Source organism: Cololabis saira, chromosome 21 (assembly GCF_033807715.1).
Source record: "Cololabis saira isolate AMF1-May2022 chromosome 21, fColSai1.1, whole genome shotgun sequence".
Lineage (NCBI taxonomy): Eukaryota > Metazoa > Chordata > Actinopteri > Beloniformes > Belonidae > Cololabis > Cololabis saira.
Genome location: NC_084607.1, coordinates 35,589,206 through 35,614,684, shown reverse-complemented (window position 1 = coordinate 35,614,684; position 25,479 = coordinate 35,589,206). Strand labels below are relative to the sequence as shown.

The 25,479-nt window shown below is 44.9% G+C and overlaps 1 protein-coding gene across 1 annotated transcript; it reads left to right on the top strand.

Moving 5' to 3' along the window:
- Nucleotides 1-1,790: 1,790 nt before the first annotated feature.
- gna13b (guanine nucleotide binding protein (G protein), alpha 13b) lies at nucleotides 1,791-24,535 on the top strand. Its single transcript, XM_061712889.1, has 5 exons — nucleotides 1,791-2,116; nucleotides 17,955-18,184; nucleotides 19,522-19,572; nucleotides 21,847-22,047; nucleotides 23,365-24,535. Exons 1-5 carry the CDS (start codon nucleotides 1,834-1,836, stop codon nucleotides 23,734-23,736), a joined length of 1,137 nt encoding a protein of 378 aa, XP_061568873.1. The 5' UTR covers nucleotides 1,791-1,833; the 3' UTR covers nucleotides 23,737-24,535.
- The last annotated feature ends 944 nt before the right edge of the window (nucleotides 24,536-25,479 follow it).

Here is a 25,479-nt window from a genome sequence, read left to right as displayed (position 1 = left end):
TAGACAGTGGATGGACAATTGACAAAAACAGATGGTCACACACATGACTTTTCAGTTAAAGAGGATTAGTATGAAGAAACAAACAGACATCCTTAAAACACAAAGAGTCAAGAGGTCAACTAAAACAGGACCCTCTGTTGGAGGTTTGAACAGATGGTTTTTAAAGACACTGGGTTATTTACAAACCAGAAGTCACCAGGCCAAACTTCATGGGGGTCTCGTGTTATCAGATGGTCCAACTAAACCTAGCTAACCTTTAAGTCAGCTCAACGTGAAACAACATGAAGGGTCAATAAATGAGCACCTTCTGGACAAACAAGAAACTCTGTAAGGCTTTGCACAGATGTGTCTAAAGACACTGCTCAGCTGTTAACAAAGCCATAAATACCTAAATACCATCAGGGAATGGCCTGCCTGTAACTTCTGTTAACAATTGTAAACTTGTGAAAAACGCAGCAGTCAACTTCTCTGAGCTTACCTAATTCTGTTGCGTTCATAATGACAATCTTAATTCAAAAGAGTTGATTAACCTCACACTATCTCTATATTAACTCCATCTGCTCTATATCTATATATATCTACTTACACACGTATTCACACACACACATACACACAGACGCTTTCCAGAGATCCAGAACATGAACATAAACATAAACATAAACATAAACATAAACCCCCGAGCAATTATTACATAAACAATGGCAGGTAAAAACTCCCCTAGTGGGAGAAAAACCTTAAGCCAAACAGTGGCAAGAAAAACTCCCCTTTAGGAGGGAAGAAACCTTGAGCAGGACCAGGATCATAAGGGGGGACCCTCCTGCCGAGGGCCAGACTGGGGGAGTCAGGGACGTCAGCAGCACAGCAGGCAGGTGGAAGCAGCAGCGGGATGACCCCTCTGGGGGTTTAAGATTTAAGATTAAGATTCCCAGAATATTCTAATTTTTTGAGATAGGATATTTGAGTTTTCTTAAGCTGTAAGCCATGATCAGCAATATTAAAATAATAAAAGGCTTGCAATATTTCAATTTAATTTCAATATTTATAAGGAACTTTGGTATGGAGGATTTTTTTGTGCCAAAATTAAATAAATAAATACATCATTAATTAATTAAAATGGGAATGAAATATATCATTAATTGATTAAATGTGTCATTAATTAATTAAAATTAGAATTAAATATGTCATTAATGAAGTAAAATACAATTCATTTTAAGTAAAAAAATATATTTATTATTTCAGCATTTAATTAATTAATGACACATTTAATTAATTAATTAATTAATTGTTAATTAATGATATATTTCATTCCCATTTTAATTAATTAATTATTTATTTATTTATTTAATTTTGGCACAAAAAATCCTCCATACTTTGGACATGTTCCTATTGTTATGAATTAATCTCTTTTTCTTTTGCACTCCCATTCTTTTGAATTATGACTATTTTCTATTAACCTTTAGGTGGGGGAATTCTACATATTTTCCAGTCCGACATTTACTTCTATTGTGGAAAATTAAAACTTCCGCTTGCGACCTCGCAGGCTGTGCTGACTCAGGTGTTGGTTTCGACGCCCGAGAACGCAGCAGCGCGGCAGCTCAGCCTCAACACGGGGTGGGGGCTAGAGTTTCCGACGGTCGTGAACGCAGCAGCGCGGCAGCTTCAAGGCTTCAACCTCAACACGGGGGAGGTGGGAGCTAGAGTTTCCGACGGTTGTGAACGCAGCAGCTTGAGCTCAGCCTCAACACGGGGGGGTGGGAGCTAGAGTTTCCTACACCACTGAACGCAACAGCGGCAGCTCAGCCTCAACACGGGATCGATGAAGTTGTTTCAAAGATGGCGGACTTCCTGCCGTCCCGCTCCATTTTATCCGTTTGTTTCCCAAACTGTCTCCTGACGAGCGGCGAGGCGGAGCAGCTGCGCAAGTCCAAGGAGATAGACAAGTGTATCAACCGGGATAAGACGTACGTGAAGCGGCTGGTGAAGATCCTGCTGCTGGGCGCGGGGGAGAGCGGAAAGTCCACTTTCCTCAAGCAGATGCGCATCATCCACGGACGAGACTTCGACCAGAGGGCCAAGGAGGAGTTCCGGGCCACCATCTTCAGCAATGTCATCAAAGGTAAGGAGCCACGGTTAGACGGGACCCGGGACCCGGGCCAGCTGGGGTTTGGTCCCCGGGTTTCTCCGGGAGTGGAGGGGGGGATGCTCCTCGTGGCGGGTCGGGCTGGAGCCTGATTTATGGTTCTGCGTTAAGTTGACGGCGTAGCCTACGGCGTAGGGGTACGCGGGTCGCTGCGTACCCTACGCCGTAGGTTCTGCGTCGGTGTAACGCGGAACCATAAATCAGGCTTCCCTGTGATGGAGCCTGAGCCGGGAGGTGAGCTGTCAAATAATATAATATGTTACAAATAATAGCACTGACCAAAACACCTGCAGAAATACTGCAGGAATGACATAGCAGCAGTTAAATGCAGCCTTCTGTAAGCTTTAAATATCCACTGGGCTTACATCAAATACATCAAAACACAACAATAAAAAACACTTTTCTGAACTTATCAATATGACTCTGTCCTTCACAGGATAAGTAAAATGGATCACTGCAAAAACTCAAAATCTTAACAAGAATATTTGTCTTATTTCTAGTTAAAATGTCTCATTTTAGTAAAAAAATCTCATTACACTTAAAACAAGACTCATCACTGGAAAAAACAATTTTCACCTGTTTCAAGTAGATTTTCACTTGAAATAAGTAGAAAAATCTGCCAGTGGAACAAGATTTTTTTGCTAGTAATAAGAAGATAAATCTTGTCCCACTGGCAGACTTTTCTATTTATTTCAAGTGAAAATTTACTTGAAACAGGTGAAAATTGTCAAATAAGTTATTTTTCTGGTGTTATATTTCTGGTGATGACTCTAAATGTTGAAATAGCAGTAAAACCACATTCATTGATGAAATTACATAAGGGATGGAAAGGAGGGATGGCAGTTTTACAGGGGGATGATTTGGACCGATTTTATTTCAGGGGGGAGGATTTGGACCGTTTTTATTTCAGGGGGGATGATTTGGACCGTTTTTATTTCAGGGGGGGATGCCATCCCCCTCACCCCCCTCAACTCCAGTACTGGATATCAGGTAGCACGGTTTGGCAGATGAAAATACCCCGTCAGATCATGCTGTCACATACACGCATGTGGATAGAACTGCCTTTATTTTTGAAAAGATGTAAAATGCACATTCCCAGGAAGTATCGTAAATAAAAGGTTTATACAAAGTGTCATATTCATCAGATTTTCACATCCATCTGAACGCAGCAGTAGTCTCCATGTGAGAAATCAACCTGTGCATAAAAAGTGGATATGAGTGGTTATGAGGGGTGGTAGTTGGGGGTAAAGGGAAGATGCAGTAGAAGATCAGCAACCTTGGTAAAGGAAGCTGGAATTGTGATTGGGGCATTTCTTCACAGCTGATCGGTAGGACGATTCCGTGTTTTTGTCAAGGCGATGCCGTTGACTCGTGCGCATGCGCGGTGACGCAAAGTAGGACATCTGGCCGGGTAGGATAATTTGGCAGAACACCGGCACCACGCATCCCTGCACACAACTGTCCACACACTGTTTTCTTTATTGTTGTAATCTGCTGCTTTAAATAAATCTGACATTGTTTGTTATAAAACAAGACTGATTTATTGCTTGTGTATTTGAGAAATAGATGTCAACAGGACCTTGAAAAAAGAATTGCATATTAAATCGCAATATTGAGGAAAAAAATCGCAATTAGATTATGTTCAAAAATCGTTCAGCCCTATTATTTTGTCACACACCTCATTTCATCTGTAATATCCGGCATTAGCAGTTTTAATGTAACAAATTCCTACAAAAGTTAGTTTGCTGCTAATTCAATGTTGATAACACACCACTGATTGGTTGGGGGGTGGGGTGTCAGACGTTTGAATCAGGAAGCAGGAGTCAGCGCGAGAGCGACTGGCGGCTCGCAGTGATTTTATTATAAAGCGCAAACGTCTGTTTGGTGGTCCAACTCTGAGGTGCAGATGTTCATAAACCTGGTGGCTGACGAGAGAATTAAAAAGGGATGTAAATGGGCGATAAGGAACGATCAGATCCACAGGCGCTCTGTTTTACTCTCAGCCAAAAGCGGCTCCAACTGATTTTCTGATCAGCGCCGACACAAACAAAGGGGTTGCGCAATCGAGTACGTCACAGCAGCTTCACCCCAACCCGCCCACTTCTCACCTGGGGGGGGAAACAAACGAGGACAAAGCGGGTGGAGGCGGGATGAGGTGTGACGAGCCGTACCGAGGCGGGCTGAGTAGGTACTAGTGGAAAAGCGCCATTAGAATCTCGGCAGAATAGATACAGAAAAAGTCTCTACTCGACACGCCTCCACCCCTAGTGGAGAAGCGCAAAGGTGAGTCGAGTCGGGCTGAGTAGGTACTAGTGGAAAAGAGCCACAAGATGAACCACCTTGGGCCCCTGAGCAAGGCCTTAACCCTAACTGCTCCATGGTGTGTGTCTCAGATGGAAGTCGCTCTGGATAAAAGCGTCTGCTAAATGACAGTAGTAGTAGTAGTAGTAGTAGTAGTAGTAGTAGTAGTAGTAGTAGTAGTAGTAGTAGTAGTAGTAGTAGTAGTAGTAGTAGTAGTAGTAGTAGTAGTAGTAGTAGTAGTAGTAGTAGTAGTAGTAGTAGTAGTAGTCGTCACCTGAAACTCACACCTGAACCTTCTGGGGCAGAACGTACACACGGGTCTTTCCGGCGTAGGCTGCTGGTGAGGTCAACAACGCACCTGCCACGCCCTCTTGTCATATTCTTTTCTCTTTTCTGAGGAAAAACCAGAAGCATTTTGAAGGAAAACTAAAGTTACATATTTCTGAAGAAAGAACAAAAAAAAAAGATTGAAACTTGTGATTAGACTAAAAGAGTGGATGGGCGGGGGCAGCAGCACGAAGACGCTAAAGTTTCTCCTCAGTTGTGACGGCATCACAGATTCTCTTAGCTGAGAATGATTTTACATTAATTGGTGTTGGCATCCCTTGGTTTAAAATGCGTGGAAGGAATTAACCATCACGTGTTGCTGAAGGAGGGAAATATTTGACTGTAAACAGTCTGACAAATGACATTGTGCTGTAGTCAAATCTAAAATACAAAATCTCGTCATTAAGCTGTGCGTGCGTGCGTGCGTGCGTGCGTGCGTGCGTGCGTGCGTGCGTGCGTGCGTGCGTGCGTGCGTGCGTGCGTGCGTGCGTGCGTGCGTGCGTGCGTGCGTGCGTGCGTGTGTGTGTTGCTGTAAAACTCTGGCCTGCTGTGTGGTCACACAACTTAAAACTCTGCTTCCAGAGAAGCTTTGGACCCAGTGTAGCTCCAGAAACCCTGTAATTATTTCAGAACGATAAAGGCACAGAATAGCAAGAATAGGCACGTTGTGAAAGCAAGCAGATTTGACTGGAGTGTTTTCTGATTGGTCAACATTCAAGACAGCCGTTAGTCCTCCCAGGAGTGGACATCCCAGCAAAGTCGGCCCAAAATCAGACCATGAAATACAAAAAAGAGTTCCCCCTAAGAGCTCCATCTCAGAGCCTACAGGCCTCACTAAACGTGTTAAAGTCCACGTTAGCGCAACCAGAATAAGACTGAACCAGGACGGGTTGTTTGGAAGAGTTTCTGGGGGAAAAAAAGAACTGTGTACTGTAAAAAGAACTTGGAGATACGACAGAGGTCTACAAAGCTGCAGACTTCTGGAACTGTGTCCTACGGACAGATGAGACCCAAGTCTCAATGTCCAGAACCATGTTTGGAGAAAACCAAACTCTGCATTTCTGCAGAAACACCTCAGACCCATCGGTCAAGCACGGTGGTGGAGGGGGGGTGGTGTGGGCTTGCTTTGCAGCTACAGGATCTGGACATAATTGGCACTAGTACCTACTCAGCCCGACTCGACTCGCCCTTGTTTCTTTTCGACACCCAGATGAGAAGTAGGAGGTTGGAGGAAGCTGCTGTGACGAATTTGATTGTGTGATCTAAACGGAGAAGACAACAACACTAAAGATGTAGAACCTGGAGGAGATGATAGATGTGCTGCTGGGTCTGTGACTTGTGTTCCATATCAAGTTAGAACATTTGAGTAAAAGAAGCTTCAAGCGGCAACGCTTTTTTGTTAGTTTGTCTCTGCACCGCTGAAAAGTCAGCTGGAGCCGTGAGCAGCTATGAAGAGACAGAGCTCCTGGTAGATCTGGTCGTTCCTTATCTCCGTCTAGATCCCTTTTTAATTCTCTACTCAGCACCAGGTTTATGAACATCTGCACCTCAGAGTTGGATCACCAAACAGACTTTTGCACTGCCATTTCCTGTCGACAAAATGAAGAAGCCGCAAGTCACTCTTTCGGCCGCCTGACCCAGACGTCTGACGGCCCCGCCCCCCGACCAATCAGTGGCCTGTAGTGTGATGATGTCAGATACAGCTGACTCAGACGCTTAGAACCTCGGCAGAATAGTTACAGAAAAAGTATCAACTCGGCACGTTAGACCCCTTGTGGAGAAGCGCCAAACAGGGGCGAGTCGGGCTGAGTAGGTACTAGTGGAATAGCGCCATAAGAGGACCCTGAACCACGAGAGACAACTTTTAGGAGATCTGTCTGACAGAAAATTTGGCTTGAACTAGGCATGTGGCAGGAAATGATCCCAAACACAGCAGCACATCGCCCTCACAATGCTCAAAGTCCAGGGGGCCTCATTTATAAAGCTTGCGTGCGCACAAAACAGGGCTTGAAAGATGCGCGCGCCACCTTCTACGCAAAGGTTGGGATTTATAAAAAAAACGTGCGTATCTCTACACAAACTTTGATCCTAGCGCATTTTGAAGCAAACATTTTGAAGATCTGGGGAACTGGCGACGCATACGGTGAGGTGGTGAAATGAAGGCAGATTCATGTCAGGTCATGGCCACTTCCAGCTGTGCCATGCGCTTGGTTCGCTCTGGTGCTGCTGCAGCCGCGGTGCAGGACACGCCGTGCCGGGAACCTCCTCTTCACCCACCGCGACAACTGGACAGTGACTGAGGACAGAACTAATGAGTGCCGGGCCACTCTCCTCATGGCCTCCACCTTCAGATCACACCACTTCTTTTGTATTTCTGCCACAGATCTGTCCGTGGCACTCACGGCGTTTAACGCAGCAACGACGCGCTGCCACTCACTCGCTTTATTTCTGTTAGTGATGCCACTACTGTGACCACCTAATAATGTCGTTTTCCTGACCTCTACGTCATCCACAAGCATCTCGATCTCGGCCTCCATGAAATTTTCCTTTCTGGTCTTCCCTGCCATGATTTTTGAGTGTAAAACACCATTGCTCAGCAGGCTCATTTATATGCAAAAACAGTCATGAAGTAGATTGCATTGACCATTAATGGTAAAAATTGGGCGTGTAGAGGGCGGGATATGAGGGGAATTCACGTGCGCAACCTTCCAGCTGGACTGTGATTTATAAAGAGAACATTGCGTGCAGATGTGCGTGCACACGGTTTTATAAATCAGGATTTTTTTGTGCGCACGCCATTTTTGACTTTTGAGCGCACGTACACTTTTAGTATGAATCCTACACACACTTTTATAAATAAGCCCCCAGACCTGAATCTGACCCAAAGAAGAGTACTAACTTAGCCTAAGACTTATGAGCGGTCCCATCAGAGCTGTCATTAACATGTTTCCTCTGTCGGGTAATTACTGACTCAGATACTTGTTTGCAATCCTCATGACGCTGCCGTATTTAGTCATCTGATTTATTTGTGGCCTCCTACACGCGTATTTTGTCAGCAGCAAGTTGGGGACATTTTGACTCATCAATTTTAATGTCCTTGTGAGAACGTTGTCATCAGTCACAAGAATATCTCCTGTTGTCACGCCTCGGCCACCGGGCGGGTCGTCCAGCCGGACACTAAAGTGGAAATAAACACCCACGCAGTGAGCCGTCTGTGAAGAAGGGCTTTATTTCCTCAGAGGCCCAGGCTCACACGCCAGTACCATTTTCATTTCCTAAAATTGTGCTTTACTGCTGATGCTCTTCCACATGTCATCCAGTCCTGTCATCCTTTTCCAGGGTGGATTAAGTGCACCGTGCTCGCACTTCTACTTGAAGTAAATATACCAGCTTAAACCCCTTTTTTCACTTCGTCCTCTGAGCTTAAAAGATCCTTAAGTAAGCTGATCACTAAAATCATGTGATCAGCCTTGGTTGTTTCCTGAGCATTGCGAAACTGCTAGATTCGTGTTTTCATACTCGGGACTAAGAGAGACACAATTCCCTTGAACAAAGGTCAATTATTTGCCTTGCATACATACAGGACTGTCTCAGAAAATAAGAATATTGTGATAAAGTTCTTTATTTTCTGTAATGCAATTTAAAAAAAAACAAAAATGTCATACATTCTGGATTCATTACAAATCAACTGAAATATTGCAAGCCTTTTATTATTTTAATATTGCTGATTATGGCTTACAGTTCCCAGAATATTCAAATTTTTTGAGATAGGAAATTTGAGTTTTCTTAAGCTGTAAGCCATGATCAGCAATATTAAAATAATAAAAGGCTTGCAATATTTCAGTTGATTTGTAATGAATCCAGAATGTATGACATTTTTGTTTTTGTAATTGCATTACAGAAAATCACAATATTCTATTTTTCTGAGACAGTCCTGTATACTCCTAGCACTCTTTTAAAAATCTCGGCTTGTCTGAGAAACTTCAGACCGTATCTGGGTTCTCATGATACACTGCCGTACATCCCGTTTCACTTTATTTTCATTACTGCTAAAGCCTGAATTATTGTTCTGCGTCAAACCAACGCAGAGCCGACGCCGTCACCGTGACCCCGTCGTGAACCCTTCGGACTTCTCCGTCACTCCATTTCTCCGCGGTGCAGTACCCCCCCCCGTGACCGCTAATTCGCGATCTTTTCCTGAATGGTTTATCCGACCTTTTCCGGTCAGTGAATCAAAGAGATAAGGACAACTATTGTGCAAAAAAACAAAACAAAAAAAATCACACATACACGAAGAAAAGAACGCTGAAAGTTCACGACTCCTTCAAACCGGAAACTGGAAATGCGTTGCTACCAAGCGAACCAATCACAGCCCTCTCGGTCTGCGTTTGGTCTGCGTCGCCTCGACGCGTAGTTACAATTTTTGGGAGGTGCAGGTCAGTGACGCTGTAGGGTACGCGTCGACGCGTACCCTACAGCGTCGTTTTAACGCAGAACCATAACTCAGCCTTTATGAAACGTATCCAACCCAGTGTTTCGAAGTATATAGCAGAATCCTTAGTCTTCCTTTTTCATGTGGAATGTATTTTTGCGCAGCAAAGCAGAACTTCCCTCCCAGTTTTTGTGGAGTGGCCCACCACTGCAGCGGTGGCACACGGTTTTTAAATAGACGTGCAGGTGTATGGCGGCATCAACACCTGCTGACGGCAGTACCTGCATAACTGAGTGCAAAACTCATCTGTGAATTACTAAGCACAAGCATCAGACAAGGCATGTTTATTTAAAGAGCACAGCTCAACCCGTACACAGTCCAGAGAGCTGTACAACATAAACAGAGATTTAACAGATTAAAATGTTTGTACAAGTACATAAGAGGTGAACAGAAGGATGTGGTTCTGTGTTCTCACCAGATTCACGTAATGTCTGCAAGGCATTTTAAATTGACATCTTAGCTTTATCTCAATACTGACGTGGGGGGTTTTGCTTACAACTACACGTTATTTATAGTGTCATTAAATGATTGTGTTGGCTCTGCCCCGTCAGTCTGAGACCATTAGAGGAAGAACAGAGGAAAAACAGCCATGAAAGATACCAGAACCCAGTAGACGGCGGCTGGTGAACTTAATCAGATTGATCAGATATTTAGGCGCACTAAAAAAGCAACGGCTTGTTTTTCTAATCGCACAGCGATTAGAAAGTGTGTGCTTGTGTTTTCATGTACAATCGTAAAATCATCTTGTCTGGGTCTAAAGCTGGAGTTGCACAGGATACAAAACGCGAGCAGAACAGCAGCGGCGGGCCAGCCTCTGCAAATCGCCGCCGTTCTACTCCATGAAAGTGGTCACACATCGCGCCCTGGAGCGGTCCAGAAGCAACGGCCCTGCTGCGCCGCTAAAAATACACTTGGTCTATTTTGACACTGGACCGCCAGTGGACCACATCCATTTACACAGCAGTCCGTCTGACAGGAAGTCAGTCATCACAATGAGAAAGAGAGTCCAGCCAATTTCCAAAATAAAATGCCACGAATGGACGCCGACCGGCACCGGACACGGACGTCGCGTGAAGCCGTTCAGAGGGTTGGAAGAGTGTGAGGAGCTCCTGGTGGATCTGGTCGTTCCTTATCGTCCATCTACATCCCTTTTTAATTCTCTCCTCAGCCACCAGGTTTATGAACATCTGCACCTCAGAGTTGGATCACCAAACAGACGTTTGCGCTGTATAATAAAATCACCGTGAGTCACACTCGCGCTGACTCCCGCTTCCTGATTCAAACGTCTGACGGCCCCGCCCCCCGACCAATCGGTGGCCTGTAGTGTGATGACGGCCCCGCCCCCCGACCAATCGGTGGCGTGGAGGGTGGTCACGTCAGATCCAGGGCCGACTCAGCACGGTTAGAACCTCGGCAGAATGGTTACAGAAAAAGTATCTGCTTGGCTCCACCCGCCTCGGCCCGTAGTGGAAAAGCGCAAGACGGGGGCGTGGCGGGTAGAACGTGCTCTCGCTGGCTCCCAGATCTGCTCATTCTGCATGTTGCCCGTTCTTGGATTAACCAGGTTTGGGCTTCAGTTCCTGTCATCTTAATGCTTTTACATGTTTTCAGTGCCTGTAGGCTTTTCACTGTCTGTTCTTTGTAAGCAGCAAAGCTCCATGTGTGAAGTGGTTTCTCATATATCTTCACAATATTCTGTAATGATTTAACATCTTGCACCTTGATTTCATCAATCAATCAATCAATCAATCAATCTTTCTTTTTAAAGCTCTTTACAACACACAGGGTGACCAAAGTGCTTTTCATTAAAATCCACATTAAAACAAAACAATTTAAAAACCAACATAATAAAACCATTAAAATTAAATTAAGAATATATCACATCAATACTATGTATTAAAAGCCAGTCTAAATAACCAGGTTTTCAGTTTGGATTTAAAAACCCCAAAGTCAGTGATGGTGCGCATTTCTGAGGGCAGCTTATTCCAGAGTCTGGGTCCAGCAACGGAGAAGGCCCGATCACCCCAGAGTTTAGTCCTGGTCCTGGGGACTTCCAGCAGGAGCTGATTTGAGGACCGTAGGCCTCTAGTGGAGTTCTGAACTTGCACTTGTTCACATAAATAAACAGGGGCAAGCCCATTGAGGGCTTTAAAAACAAAGATTGAAATTTTAAAATCAATTCTAAAAGAAACGGGAAGCCAGTGAAGAGCAAATAAAACCGGAGTGATGTGTTCGCGACGTCGAGTACTAGTTAAAAAGCGTGCAGCAGCATTCTGAACAAGCTGAAGACAGCTAAGAGATGACTTGGAGACACCAACATACAAAGCATTGCAGTAGTCAATTCTCGAGCTTATAAAAGCATGAATGGTTTTTTCCAAGTCTGCACGATTTAAGAATGGCTTTACTTTTGTTAAAACCCGTAACTGATAAAAACTGGTCCTGACCACGCTGTCAATTTGCTTGTCAAATTTTAAGCTACTATCAAAAATAACTCCAAGATTCCTCACAGAAGTTTTTACTTAAAAGATGGATCACCATAGTGTGGTGAATCACCAAAGAAAATACATTCTGTTTTACCTTCATTTAGGTGCAGAAAATTTCGCCCCAACCATTTCATATGCATTTTTACACTCTTAATATTGCGGAAAGAACATATTTATGGCTAAACTTGTCTTAAACTTAAACTTTATTTATTTGTATAGCACCAAATCATACAATATAAAATGCAACACATGGTGCTTTACATGCAGAATAAAATAACAATAAAAAACACAATTTAAAACATTCCATACGACCCCACCCCCCACGCGTACACACACACTCACTCACACTCATATACCTGTGCACACACTCACACGCCCACACACACACACACACACACACAATAAGTGGACTGGTGACATGGCTTAGCACTAACGATCCAGGTGAGGAAAACACTACCTATGGGTGGCCGTCCACACCGAGAGGCATCACCGACCACGACCACCAGAAGCAACCCCACAGAGACCCCCCCAACCCGGACAGACCGGGGCAGACCCCACACAGAAGGTGGAGCCCCCCCCCAGCTACCCAGGCCTGAGGGATCCCCATGACGACACCCCCATGGGCGGAGCAGGCACACCTCCCAGCGTGAACGACCCCCCTGAGAAAACACTGGAGCTAAAAACTAAAAGATTAAAAGAAAGTAAAAAATGCCTAAAAGTGTAAAATTTTAAAGAAATATATATAAAACTTAAGATGAATAATAAATAACATAAAGTAAAAAGTCACTAAAATGGATTAAAGTTTTAGAGATGATAAAAGAGCTAAAGAAGTACACACAATACATAGCTAAAAACACTAGGTAAATGAGATCAGATAAAAGCCAAACTAAAAAGGTGTGTCTTGAGCCTCCTTTTAAAAATATCAACATTCTCTGCGGCCCTGAGGTTCTCTGGCAGGCTGTTCCATAAAGAGGGGCCATAATGGCTGAATGCAGCCTCACCGTGGGTTTTGGTCGCGGTTCGGGGAATGGTTAAAAGGCCGGTACCAGAGGACCTCAGGGTCCGTGAGGGTTGATACAGTAAAAGCAGATCAGATAAATAAGATGGCCCAAGACCGTTAAGACACTTAAAAACCAGTAAAAGAACCTTAAAATCAATCCTGAAACGGACGGGGAGCCAATGCAGCGATTTTAAAACAGGTGTAATGTGCTCCCGCCCTCTGGTCCTCGTCAGCACGCGAGCGGCTGAGTTCTGTAATAGCTGTAAGTTCTTAATACTCTTTTTAGGAAGACCAGAGAGCAGGGCATTACAATAATCTAAACGACTAGAGATAAAAGCATGCATCAGCACCTCCGTGCTGGCCTGAGAGAGAAACGGGCGGACTCTGGCTATGTTCTTAAGATGGTAAAAACCTATTTTCGTGATATTCTTTATGTGTGGAATAAAAGTGAGCTCAGAGTCAAAAATAACACCCAGGTTCTTTACACGTTGCGAAGGTTTAAAATCTTGTAGTTTTGGTAAAAGTTTCTCTCTCCGGCCTTCAGGACCAATAACTAAAACCTCTGTTTTGTCCTGGTTGAGCTGTAGGAAATTATCTGCCATCCATGACTTAATATCTAAAATACAGTTAAAAAGGGCATCAAGTGGCCCTGTGTCATCAGGAGACACGGCGATGTACAGCTGTGTGTCGTCAGCGTAACTGTGGAAGCTGATGCCGTGTCTCCTGATGACGTCCCCCAAGGGAAGCATGTAAAGGTTAAAAAGAAGCGGACCTAAAATTGACCCTTGGGGGACCCCACACTTAATTTCATGCATTCTGGAGGAACATGTATCCAAACTTACAAAGAAAGATCGATCTGTGAGATAGGAGCGGAACCAGTTAAAAACAGTACCAGAGAGGCCCACCAGGTGCTTCAGTCTGTTTAATAAAATGTGATGGTCTACTGTATCGAAGGCGGCACTAAGATCCAGTAGAACCAAGACTGTCAGTTTGCGGTTATCTAAATTGCACCTGATGTCATTTAAAATCTTTAAAAGGGCTGTCTCGGTGCTGTGGTTCATCCTAAAGCCAGACTGAAATTTCTCTGAAATATTGTTTCTTATTAAAAAATAATTTACTTGGTTAAAAACCAGCTTTTCTAAAATCTTACTTAAAAAGGGTAAGTTGGATACAGGTCTGTAGTTATTAAAAATGCTGTGATCTAAATTACTCTTCTTCAGAAGGGGCTTCACCACCGCCATTTTAAAGGCGGCAGGGAAGACACCCGTCTGAAGAGAGTAATTTACTATATTTAAAATATGTTCCTCAAAGAATTCATAAAATGTCTTTAAAAGTGATGTGGGAATGGGATCTAAAAGGCAGGTTGTTGGGTTTACCTGGGAGAAAACTCGACCAAGTGTCCTCGCATCAACCAGGGCAAAACTCTCCAGTGTTTCCTCGGGTAAAAGCAACTGTCCAGATGTGTTAAAAATGACATTTTGATGTGGTAAAAGACTGGACCTAATGTCACATGTCAGCACTAAAGCACCAGTTGAGTGGAGCATCCTGTGAGAGACAAGCGTACTGGCTGGTTATGCTGGTGTTTCAGCTCTAAGCAGAGACGGGAACTTGCCCCAAGGCTAAATGTTTGCCTCAGGAAGTGGAGATATTTAGATGAGTGCAGAACACTGATTTTTCAGCTGTCAGCTTCCTCAGACTGCACGCAGCTGATTAACTGTTGTGTTAAATCAGCTGACAGAGCATAAATAATGGCAGATGGTGTCAGATCAGGTTTGTTTGAGGAGTTAAAGCAGAGTTCACAGAACAGTAATGTAAACTCACAGCTCATTCCTGTCTCTTGGTCCGCCAGGGTCCAGATGAGTTTTGTCTTTCACTGTGTCACATTTAAGGCTTCAAAGATTGTCATTCTACAAAGTACGGAGTCTTCCTTCACCTCATTAGTGATTACTGAACAGTTCCAGCATCGTTCAGGATATGAGATAAAACCGTTGTAAGTGATGATGATGATGAGGGTTGGTTATAGAACTTTATAATTTCAAAGGGTGAAGTCCTACAGAGTCACTTGTAGATTTGATTACACTCAAAATTGTCTACACAAACTGATTTTTTTTAAATTTGAAAATGTTGCAAAACCTGCTATCAGACTTGCGCTCATGTACCCACTTCACAGAACCACCTCGTCTGATCTGAGTTTCTACCCTGCACACTTCTTACACATCAAAGCTTTAGCTGTGCAGCCACAGCGTCTTCAGTTCTTCCTGGATGACTGACTACCTTTACATGCAGTCAAAATTGGGGTTATTGCTAATATTCCGGTTACTGAAACATTGGGAATATTCCGTTTACATGGTAATTAATCATTTGGGATATCTGGATGAAACCAGCGACGCGCGGAGAACGTCATGATGCAATTTCCGCTTCTTCTTCCTGTATCCAAATTCCAACAAATGCTGCTTCGCGCAACTTTTCTCTCACCTTCTTGTGAATCTTCTATCCCGGTACTTTCTACCGTCTACAAATGCAGAAATGTTCATATCCTTCATTACATTTATGAAGTGATTAGTCTCCTCCTGGTCTTGTTTCTCCGTGTTTATAAGAACTTCCTGGACTCAAAAGACCAGGATTCCTTGTGAACAGAGCATGTGCAGAAAACAAATTCCTGTGCCGTTTGATGGGGATATTCCGTTAGGCGTTTACATGACCCAATATTCAGGTTTTAAAAGGAGTAACCCTGGGCTCATATTCGGGTTTTTAAAAACCCCAATATGAGCAAATTCTGGTTATTCAAAGGGGTTATTGGTGTTTACATGGCCGTGCAAATTCGGGTTATTGCCAATATTCAGGATTTAAAAGGGTTATTGACTGCATGTAAACACAGTCACTGAACTGCTCACTGTCTCTAACATGGAGTCCAACCAGAACCCAGAGAGAACCCCAGCCCCGACACATGTCTGGCTGTCCTTGGGCAGGACACCCAATCCTACCTTACACATGCATTCCTGAAGTATACAGTATGGAGAAACACAGTGAGTGTATTTATGTGAATCAGAAGAATCCTAAAGTGCCCTGTAGAGCCCTCACCAGGTCTACACCGCGGCTCGAGTGCGTCGAGAAGACGGCGAAATCCTCTGTGTTCTCCAGCTGACAGTGGCTGCTCATCCAGCGCTAGATAACGGGTTAGAGCCTCCGGTATTTTAACAGCCCGTGGGTTGTCTCTTTTGCAGAACCTGAGCTAATGTTGCTGTTGTGTTCTTGCAGTAGCATTAGCAAACTCCGTATACTCTGCTTTATGATGCGTCTTGAGATGTTTTATCAAGTTGCTGGTATTAAACAACGTATTCTCCTTCCCTCCTCTTGACACCTTAGCAGCAGTAGCTTCAGTCTGCCTTGCTTCTGTCGTCTCTTATTTTGAAATATGTCCACACTGCTGACGTCCCGCTGCATTAATTGTCTCTATCTTGCCTGAAACGGAGCTGCTAGTCTCACTCATGTATCACTCTCTTCTCACTCATGTATCACTCTCTTCTCACTCATGTATCACTCTCTTCTCATCACCACTGACTGCAGCTCAACATCTCCCCCTAGAGTCACTAACCAGTAACTACAACAACAATGAAGTATCTGTACGTGGTATCGGAGAATTTTTGCGAGTACGAGTATATGAGAGCAGTATCGGCCCCGATACAGGTATCGGGGCATCCCTACACAGGACACAAATCCATAAATGTGCAACTGTAATTTGGCTTCTTAACGGTGGTTTTGGAGCAATGTCTTTCTCTCGCTGCGGAACCTTCCGGTTCATGTTGTGTTTTACTGCAGATAATTCAATTCAATTTTATTTATATAGCGTCTAATACAACAAAAGTTGTCTCTAGACGCTTTCCAGAGACCCATACCCAGAACATAAACCCCCGAGCAGTTATTACATAAACAATGGCAGGTAAAAACTCCCCTAGTGGGTAAGCCAAATGAACAAATGAATATCTCCACCTGGTTTCAGCCAGTATAAGACCTTTGGTGGTGGGTCAAGGGTTTTACACCAGTGATGGCCGCTTTCTCCCATGCTGGTTTTAGTTTTATGTAATTGTTTGAAGAGATGAAAGTGGAACCTTCAGGCATCTGGAAGTTGTTTCCAAGAAAGAACCAAGCTTTGAAGATCCACCATGCTTTTCCTGATGTCTTGCCTGTTATCTTATTTTTTCATGACATCATTCATTGAAGCCCTTGTGTTTTGAAGGTGGATCTTAAAAAAGAGGTGTGTCTATGTCCGTTGGCCTTTTAGGAGGTTTTAATGTCAAAACATCATCATTGTCCCAGCTGTTTAAGGACAGAGTTAGATTAGCGAATGTAAACTTCTAACTTTTTAAAGATGGTGTTTTTTTTTATTTAAGCGTGTTTAATAGTTTGAGTTGTTTTTAAAATTGTTTTGTGTTCAGCTGTTGTGTTAAAGTGCTCTGAAGAAAAATCTATCATTTTTGGGAATTAATATGAGCATCGATTTAGAATCGTAAAATCGTCTTTTTTTTTCTTTTTTTTTTCTTCAACACAGGCCTAAGCCGCACATGCACAGGTTCTCTGGAACGACTTCCATTCAGAGGGAGAACAGCACACAGATCAGCTCTGCACATGTAGAAATGGCTCAGTCGCTATGTTTGGAACATGAAGTGTCTGAGGCCTTAAAAAAAAAAAAGAATAAATAAATTAAAAATATATGACACATTTCTATTATTAGAAATCCCCCCCCCACCCACTACTTGTACAGGATATGAAAGGCCAGCTGGTGATTTCCTGGATTGATAGTTAATCAGCTGGTGTGGTCGCCTCTTGAAATGCAGACGTTGGCAGTTTGTTGGTCTGCAGCCTTCATTTGTGTGTTATCGCACTGCCAGAGGGGTAAAACATCAGCAATGATCTTAGAGAGGCAGAAGAACATCCGTTAGACAGAAACGTGGGCTGAACTACCCCCACAACAATGTAAAGGTCTGACATATGAAACAAAAAAAGTCAGATGTACAGGTTATCGAACGATGTGTTTGTTTGTTCTTGTTATAATGCATCTGTTTTTCATCCGAGGTCGTGCTAAGCTCATGCTACGACCAGTATGGAGTTCTTGGTAACTTTATGACTTATGTTCTCTTCAGTGTGTGCATGTTTTTTAAAACAAAAACCTCAACAGGATGGGGATTCAGATTTGTTTTTCCTCCCCTTCAGGGGTCCGAGTGTTAGTGGATGCTAGAGAGAAACTGCACATCCCGTGGGGCAACCCGTCCAACCAGCACCACGGGGACACCATGATGGCGTTTGACACCCGCTCAGCCATGGCTCAGGGTCACGGCATGGTGGAGCCCAAGGTCTTCCAGCACTACCTGCCGTCCATCCAGGCCCTGTGGGCCGACCAGGGCATCCAGAACGCCTACGACCGCCGCCGGGAGTTCCAGCTGGTGAGTCCGCCCCCCCACACACACACACACACACACACGCACAACAGACAGTCTACTGTGATGAACAGAAGTCTAATTGAAGTAGTAGTAATGAGTTTGACAGTGCTGCACCTGACTAACAACGCTCTCATTAACATTGATGTCATGGTTGCCAAGGTGTGTCAGACGTGTGTATTCATCCCTTATTCCAGCTTTCTAGATCAGGGGTCGGCAACCCGCGGCATGCAGCTCTTTAGCGCCGCCCTAGTGGCTCCCTGGAACCTTTTCATAAATGTTTGACCTTTTTTTTTTTCTTTCTTTTTTCCTTTTTTTTCTTCTTTTTTCCCTTTTTTATCTTTCCTTTTTTCTCTTTTTTTCTTTTTTCCTTTTTTAATCTCGACATTTTGACTTTTTTCTCAAAATTTTGACTTTTTTTCTCAAAATTTTGACTTTTTTCTCGACATTTTGACTTTTTTCTTGACATTTCAACTTTTTTCTCAACATTTCGATTTTTTTTCACAAAATTTTGACTATTTCCTCGACATTTCGACTTTTTTCTCAACATTTCGACTTTTCTCGACTTTTTCTCGACATTTCCACTTTTTTCTCGAAGTGCATAATGAAAAAAAATCTTCCCCCAGTTCTAACTAATATAGAAACATACAGCATGTGTTGTCTTCATTCTAAGGCTGATACAAGACTTTTCATTTTTTGCGGCTCCAGACATATTTGTTTTTTGTGATTTTGGTCCAATATGGCTCTAAAACATTTTGGGTTGTTGACCCCTGTTCTAGATTAATTAAGTTCATCTGTGCTTAATTTATAACTGGGTAATGCTGAAATAAGTAGCTATAAAATAGTTTTGATGGTGAAACTGAAAGAGCATGAGTATTGATCTGCTCTACGTGAGTGTCAGAGAGGCTGAATAGAAGCGCTGCTAGTAGCGCTGCACTAGTCCATTCAACCCTTTCAGAGAGTAGGACGTACACATATGAGGACGGGTTACTTTTAGGCAGCAGTTATGATACCAGAGCAGACGCCTATCACGTAAATGAGGTGTGTAGAGACTAAAGGCACGATTCCTCCTGACAGGAACACAATCAAATCCCCAGTAACTTTACCTGAACTCAGGGACTGCTCCAAACAGGTTATGTTCAGACTTGCAGGGTAAATTGTTGTCTTAGGAACTTTAAAGGTTCGACAGTTGCGCTGATATTCTGCTTTTACTTGACCTTTACGTTATAATTAACAGGCGCTTTTAACAGGGGGGGGTGGGTGGGGAGCCTCATGATACAGAGGCTTTAATCACTATCTTGTAGATGTTGAAGGGTTTCATCTAATTTCTCTGTTTTTCTCAGGGGGAGTCAGTCAAGTATTTCCTGGACAATTTGGATAAACTGGGACAGACGGTAAGTCCCTCCCCCGGAGCAGTGAGACCCCCCCCCCCCCCAGTCCATCAGCAGGGAGGACTGACGGAGCTGAGGGCTTTTAAAACCTCTGTTCGTGTGTTGAAAGAGAAGTGAAAGTGCTGTCTTCCTGTGTTTGGTAATGACTTAATTCTGGTGTGTTCCTGTGTGCGCCGGCTTGTTCTCCACGCTGCCACCGCCAGCCAGCGCAGGTAAAACATGACGCGTGGGTGGTTTGACAAGCACAACACAAGCCCGGAGGTCCTGATTACCGCAGGATCTATTCACGCACAATCGAGAGCAGAGCAGACGTCATACCGCTGCAGGAAACCACCTAGCAGACGATGACAGGCAGTCATGTGACCCTGGAAAAGCCCAAAACAAATCACTAGACATCATTGTGAAACTAAAGCAAATCAGTCGTTTCCCTGTTCGCTCTTCACAAGACGAAGGAAATGATTGAAAATGGAAGAAGCTGTCGTCAGAGAATCTTCCAGCCGTCATCGCTGTGGTTGAGTTGCTGGTTTTGTCAGACGCGCTACGTGGGCCTGGGCTTTTATCTGATGTCACGAGGCGATCGTCTGTATTCAGACGCAGAAGAGAAACGTGAACCACCACCGCAGCAACACGGGGCACCTGGTGAAGAACAAACCTCGCTCACCTGTGATAGCCAGTGAAAAGATGGTGGTGGCCAACTCTACAAGCTGATGTTTTCAGCCGCTATCTTCCGGTGTTTCTGCTCAAACCCTGGTGATTCTGAGGTCTTTGCAGCTCACGCCAAGGCATTAAAGCGCCAGATTTAACATGCACGCTCCTGCAGCCTCTTACGTGCTCTGGTATTGACCAAGACTGAGTGTCGGAAAGGCTGAGTGTCGGAAAGGCCCGAGTGTCGGAAAGGCCCGAGTGTCGGGAAGGCCCGAGTGTCGGGAAGGCCCGAGTGTCGGGAAGGCCCGAGTGTCGGGAAGGCCCGAGTGTCGGAAAGGCCCGAGTGTCGGGAAGGCCCGAGTGTCGGAAAGGCCCGAGTGTCGGGAAGGCCCGAGTGTCGGGAAGGCCCGAGTGTCGGAGAGGCCCGAGTGTCGGAGAGGCCCGAGTGTCGGAGAGGCCCGAGTGTCGGAGAGGCCCGAGTGTCGGAGAGGCCCGAGTGTCGGAGAGGCCCGAGTGTCGGAGAGGCCCGAGTGTCGGAGAGGCCCGAGTGTCGGAGAGGCCCGAGTGTCGGAGAGGCCCGAGTGTCGGAGAGGCCCGAGTGTCGGAGAGGCCCGAGTGTCGGAGAGGCCCGAGTGTCGGAGAGGCCCGAGTGTCGGAGAGGCCCGAGTGTCGGAGAGGCCCGAGTGTCGGAGAGGCCCGAGTGTCGGAGAGGCCCGAGTGTCGGAGAGGCCCGAGTGTCGGAGAGGCCCGAGTGTCGGAGAGGCCCGAGTGTCGGAGAGGCCCGAGTGTCGGAGAGGCCCGAGTGTCGGAGAGGCCCGAGTGTCGGAGAGGCCCGAGTGTCGGAGAGGCCCGAGTGTCGGAGAGGCCCGAGTGTCGGAGAGGCCCGAGTGTCGGAGAGGCCCGAGTGTCGGAGAGGCCCGAGTGTCGGAGAGGCCCGAGTGTCGGAGAGGCCCGAGTGTCGGAGAGGCCCGAGTGTCGGAGAGGCCCGAGTGTCGGAGAGGCCCGAGTGTCGGAGAGGGCCGAGTGTCGGAGAGGGCCGAGTGTCGGAGAGGGCCGAGTGTCGGGAGAGACTGAGTGTCGGAACGACTGACTGTCAGCGTAAACTTTCAGTTTGAGCAACTGGAAAACATCTACAATGGGTTGTGGGCTGTTGTGCGATCGACTGTACTCATAGATTTAGCAAGAAATCGGAGTTATCGTTTTAAAGACTGCCGAAAAATAAGCTTAAGAGAGACAAATGCAACGACGCGTACCGTTCGGTGCGTGTCGCCGAGTACGGTCTGCGTTGGTGTAACGCGGAACCATAAATCAGCCTTTTTAAAAAGCAAGTTTCAGCTGTCAAATCAAAATAACGTGGGGGCCCATAACGCTTTCAGTGTGGACAGAGAGCGTCTGATGCCACGCAGTGCGACGCGATAGTCGGACGCTCGCGTGCAGTTATGACAGGCTGTAAGGAGAAGATTAGGAAGGCGTTCATGGAGCGTAACTCAAATGAAAAGTGCTGCAACTATTCACCGTTTTCTCATGAAGATTGTGCCTCTTCAGCCTGAACCAACAGTGTTTTTATTGAAGTGTTGATGTGGGTCAGCTGTGGAGGATGCTGTGATGACCACTGCACTGATCTCCTTGCAGGACTACCTTCCCAGCCAGCAGGACATCCTCCTGGCCAGGAAGCCCACCAAGGGCATCCACGAGTACAACTTTGAGATCAAGAACGTGCCCTTCAAGATGGTAGACGTGGGGGGCCAGCGCTCGGAGAGGCGGCGCTGGTTCGAGTGCTTCGACTCGGTCACGTCCATCCTGTTCCTCGTTTCCTCCTCGGAGTACGACCAGGTGAGTCCACACTAGAGCGAGGCCCCCCAACGTTTCTCAGAAATCCTAGTAGCAGGTGAATGCTGATCAAACCAGGGGGGACGGTGCTGATGTCTGCGCTAACTAGGGTTGTAACAATATTTCGTGCCACAAACTTTTCACGATACAACAACGTCATGATACGTGTCGTGGAGGTGACAAACTGTAGCGCGATATTGGGTTATTAATATATTGTTTACTAGTAACTAGGGGTGTAACGATACACTAATCTCACCATACAGTACGATACACGATATTGAGGTCACGATAACGATACGATATTATAGCAGTATTTTTTAACAACCTTGAATGAGGAACATATGACTGGAAAAAATTGTCTTTTATTTGAAAGACACAAAATTCAAAACAATACTGTGCGTTTGCCCTATTGTTACAGTTTGTAATGCTTTATAACTGTTTAAGTTTTAAAGAGAAAGCCAGGCCAACCATTTTCCACAAACTGAACTAAAAGTAAATGTCAGGTTTGCATTATGCATCTTCAGTTTATTACAAGTACAAATATTTAGACACAAACTGAATAGTTTCTCTCATGTATGACTTGACTTTTTTCTTTTCCAGAAATTTAACAACTAAAATTAAATAAATAAATAAAAGTAAATAAATACATACAATTTTACATGATAAAAAAGATTGATTCATGCTCACCTTATAAGTGTAAGAGGAGATTTATTTTAGTTAAGGTTATTTTGGTAATTCAGGGTTCATTATTTTATAAATATATTCTTTATATTCTGATGTAAATCAGGGACTATAATGACACTAGTCAGTTTATCTGTAGTGATTAGTCTGTTTTAGATTGGGCGGAGTGATACGCCACAGTACGGCACTAGGTGCTGTGTTGATGTTCTAAAATCCTACACTGTTGAGGGACATTAAAGTACACTGGAGCTCAGCAGAAGTTGTCCCCGTGTTTATCCTACTCACCACCCCAAAAAGGTTTAATTTAATAAGGTAAGGCTTAACTCTACACTAGCATTACATCGGTAAAAGTTCAGAGCTCAAAACCCCCAAGAGTCCCGTGATCGGGACCAAAACGGTACTAGTTTCTTCTGAGCGGAGGAAGATTTTGGTCCGCGGGTCGAGCCAATACTGCGCGTTACTAGTCAACACAATATAGGCTATTAATATTAATAACCCAATTCGTGGCACGATATATTGTTACACCCCTACTGGAAATGATCTGCTTCCAAACTACCTCCAAAGTACAATTTCACAAACTGACGTTTTGCAGGAAAAAAGCAGCATCATTTCTCTCCGTGTCCCCCTCCCTCCCTGCAGGTGCTGATGGAGGACCGGCAGACCAACCGGCTGAGCGAGTCCCTCAACATCTTCGAGACCATCGTCAACAACCGGGTGTTCAGCAACGTCTCCATCATCCTGTTCCTCAACAAGACGGACCTGCTGGAGGAGAAGGTGAAGCAGGTCTCCGTCAAGGACTACTTCCCCGAGTTCACGGGCGACGCCGGCAGCCCGGCCGACGTGCAGCGCTTCCTGGTGGAGTGCTTCCGGAAAAAGCGCCGCGAGCAGCAGCAGAAGCCGCTGTACCACCACTTCACCACGGCCATCAACACGGAGAACATCCGCCTGGTGTTCCGCGACGTCAAGGACACCATCCTGCACGACAACCTCAAGCAGCTGATGCTGCAGTGAGGGGGGGGCCGGAGGGTCGGGGGGGGAGCGTGGGCAGCCCTCACCCTGCCTCCTCCACCTGTACCTGAACTTGAACTGTGTATTAAAGCCACCACTACTCCGCCATTCCCCCCTCCACGCTTGCTCCGCCCCGCTGGGCTCCTTCACTGACTCCTCCGAGCCAGCTGAGCCCCCGCCCCGATTCAGAACCACTGTAAACCACTTAGAGCCCGGCCCCCGGCCCCCGGCCCCCGCCCAGCTCCTCTCTGGTGGGGTTTGCTGCTCTGACCGCCAGCAGGAGGACAGGTTTGTTACCAGATGTTGCCTTTCCTGTGCAGAACTTCCCCAGCACGGCCTTGTGTCTGACTCCTGGGGGGGGCGGAGCACACACGGATTCAGATAGGAATTCTTGTCTCCAAGTCCACTTTTAGTTTTCTAATCTACTTCCTTTTTCTAATCTCTGAATATACTGTATGTACGTACGTTTTTCCTTTAACTTATATTTGACGGGGTTCACACGCTGCAGATTTGTGACTGCCGCTTGGACCCCGGTGCAGTTATTTAAAGTGTTTATGGGCCTTTTTGGTGATGGAGCGCAGACACAAACATGACCCACGTGTTGGATGAAACCCCTGCCGTGCTAACAGAGAGTTTCTCAGGGCTGATTCTGAACCACTGTTCTCCAAACGGAGCCGCCTCCGCGCTAACGGGGACTCCCAACATAGACGTATAAACGTATCCTCCCATGGAGCTGCTGCGATACATCAACGTCGCCGCCATATTGGATGTTCAAGACTGCGCTGTAAACTAATACAAGTAAATGGACTTATTTTCATAAAGCATCTTTCTACAAAGAAATGTACGTTTTACGTCTCATTTATTCATTCACACACGCACTAATATACTTGGGAAACAGTTAGGCACCAAATATAATATATTTAATTTTCTCAGGCGGCAAAAATAAGAACTTTATTGATCCCACATAGGAGTAATTCATGTTATATCAGCTATAGAGAACAAGGTAGTGCCGAGAAAACATGTTTTGTTGATGAGAAAATATGGTTCTCTATTTTTGTGAGGGGGGGATATGTTATTTTGTTGTCTGAAAAATGGTTCAAATATGTTATTTTGTTACTTGAAAATTTTAAAATATGTTTATGTAAAATATGCTTAGTTGATGAGAAAATATGTTTTTCTATTTTTCTTATTTTTGTGAGGGGGGATATATATTGTTTTTCGGCACTACCTTGTTCTCTATAGCTGATATAACATGAATTACTCCTATGTGGGATCAATAAAGTTCTTATTTTTGCCATCTGAGAAAATTAAATATATTATATTTGGTTCCTAACTGTTTCCAAGTATATTAGTGCGTGTGTGAATGAATCAATGAGACGTAAAACGTACATTTCTTTGTAGAAAGGCGCTTTATGAAAATAAGTCCATTTACTTGTATTAGTTTACAGTCTTGAACATCCAATATGGCGGTGTCGTTGACGTAGGGCTCGGCGCTCGATGGGGCATCTACGTGTATATGTCTCTGCCTCCCAAGTCTTCAGCCGGGGCCGCGCTCCGCTGGCGTTGGCGGGGGGGAGGGTGGGGGGGTCTAGATGCTCCACGGACCGTCCACATTTACAGCTGGAAGACCTGAGGAATCATTGCTTTCACTTTTTTGGGGCTTTTTAGATGTTATTCCAATAAAGAACCCAATATTTTATATTAATATCCAATCAATACAACCCCTTTTGACTAAAATTGGATGAA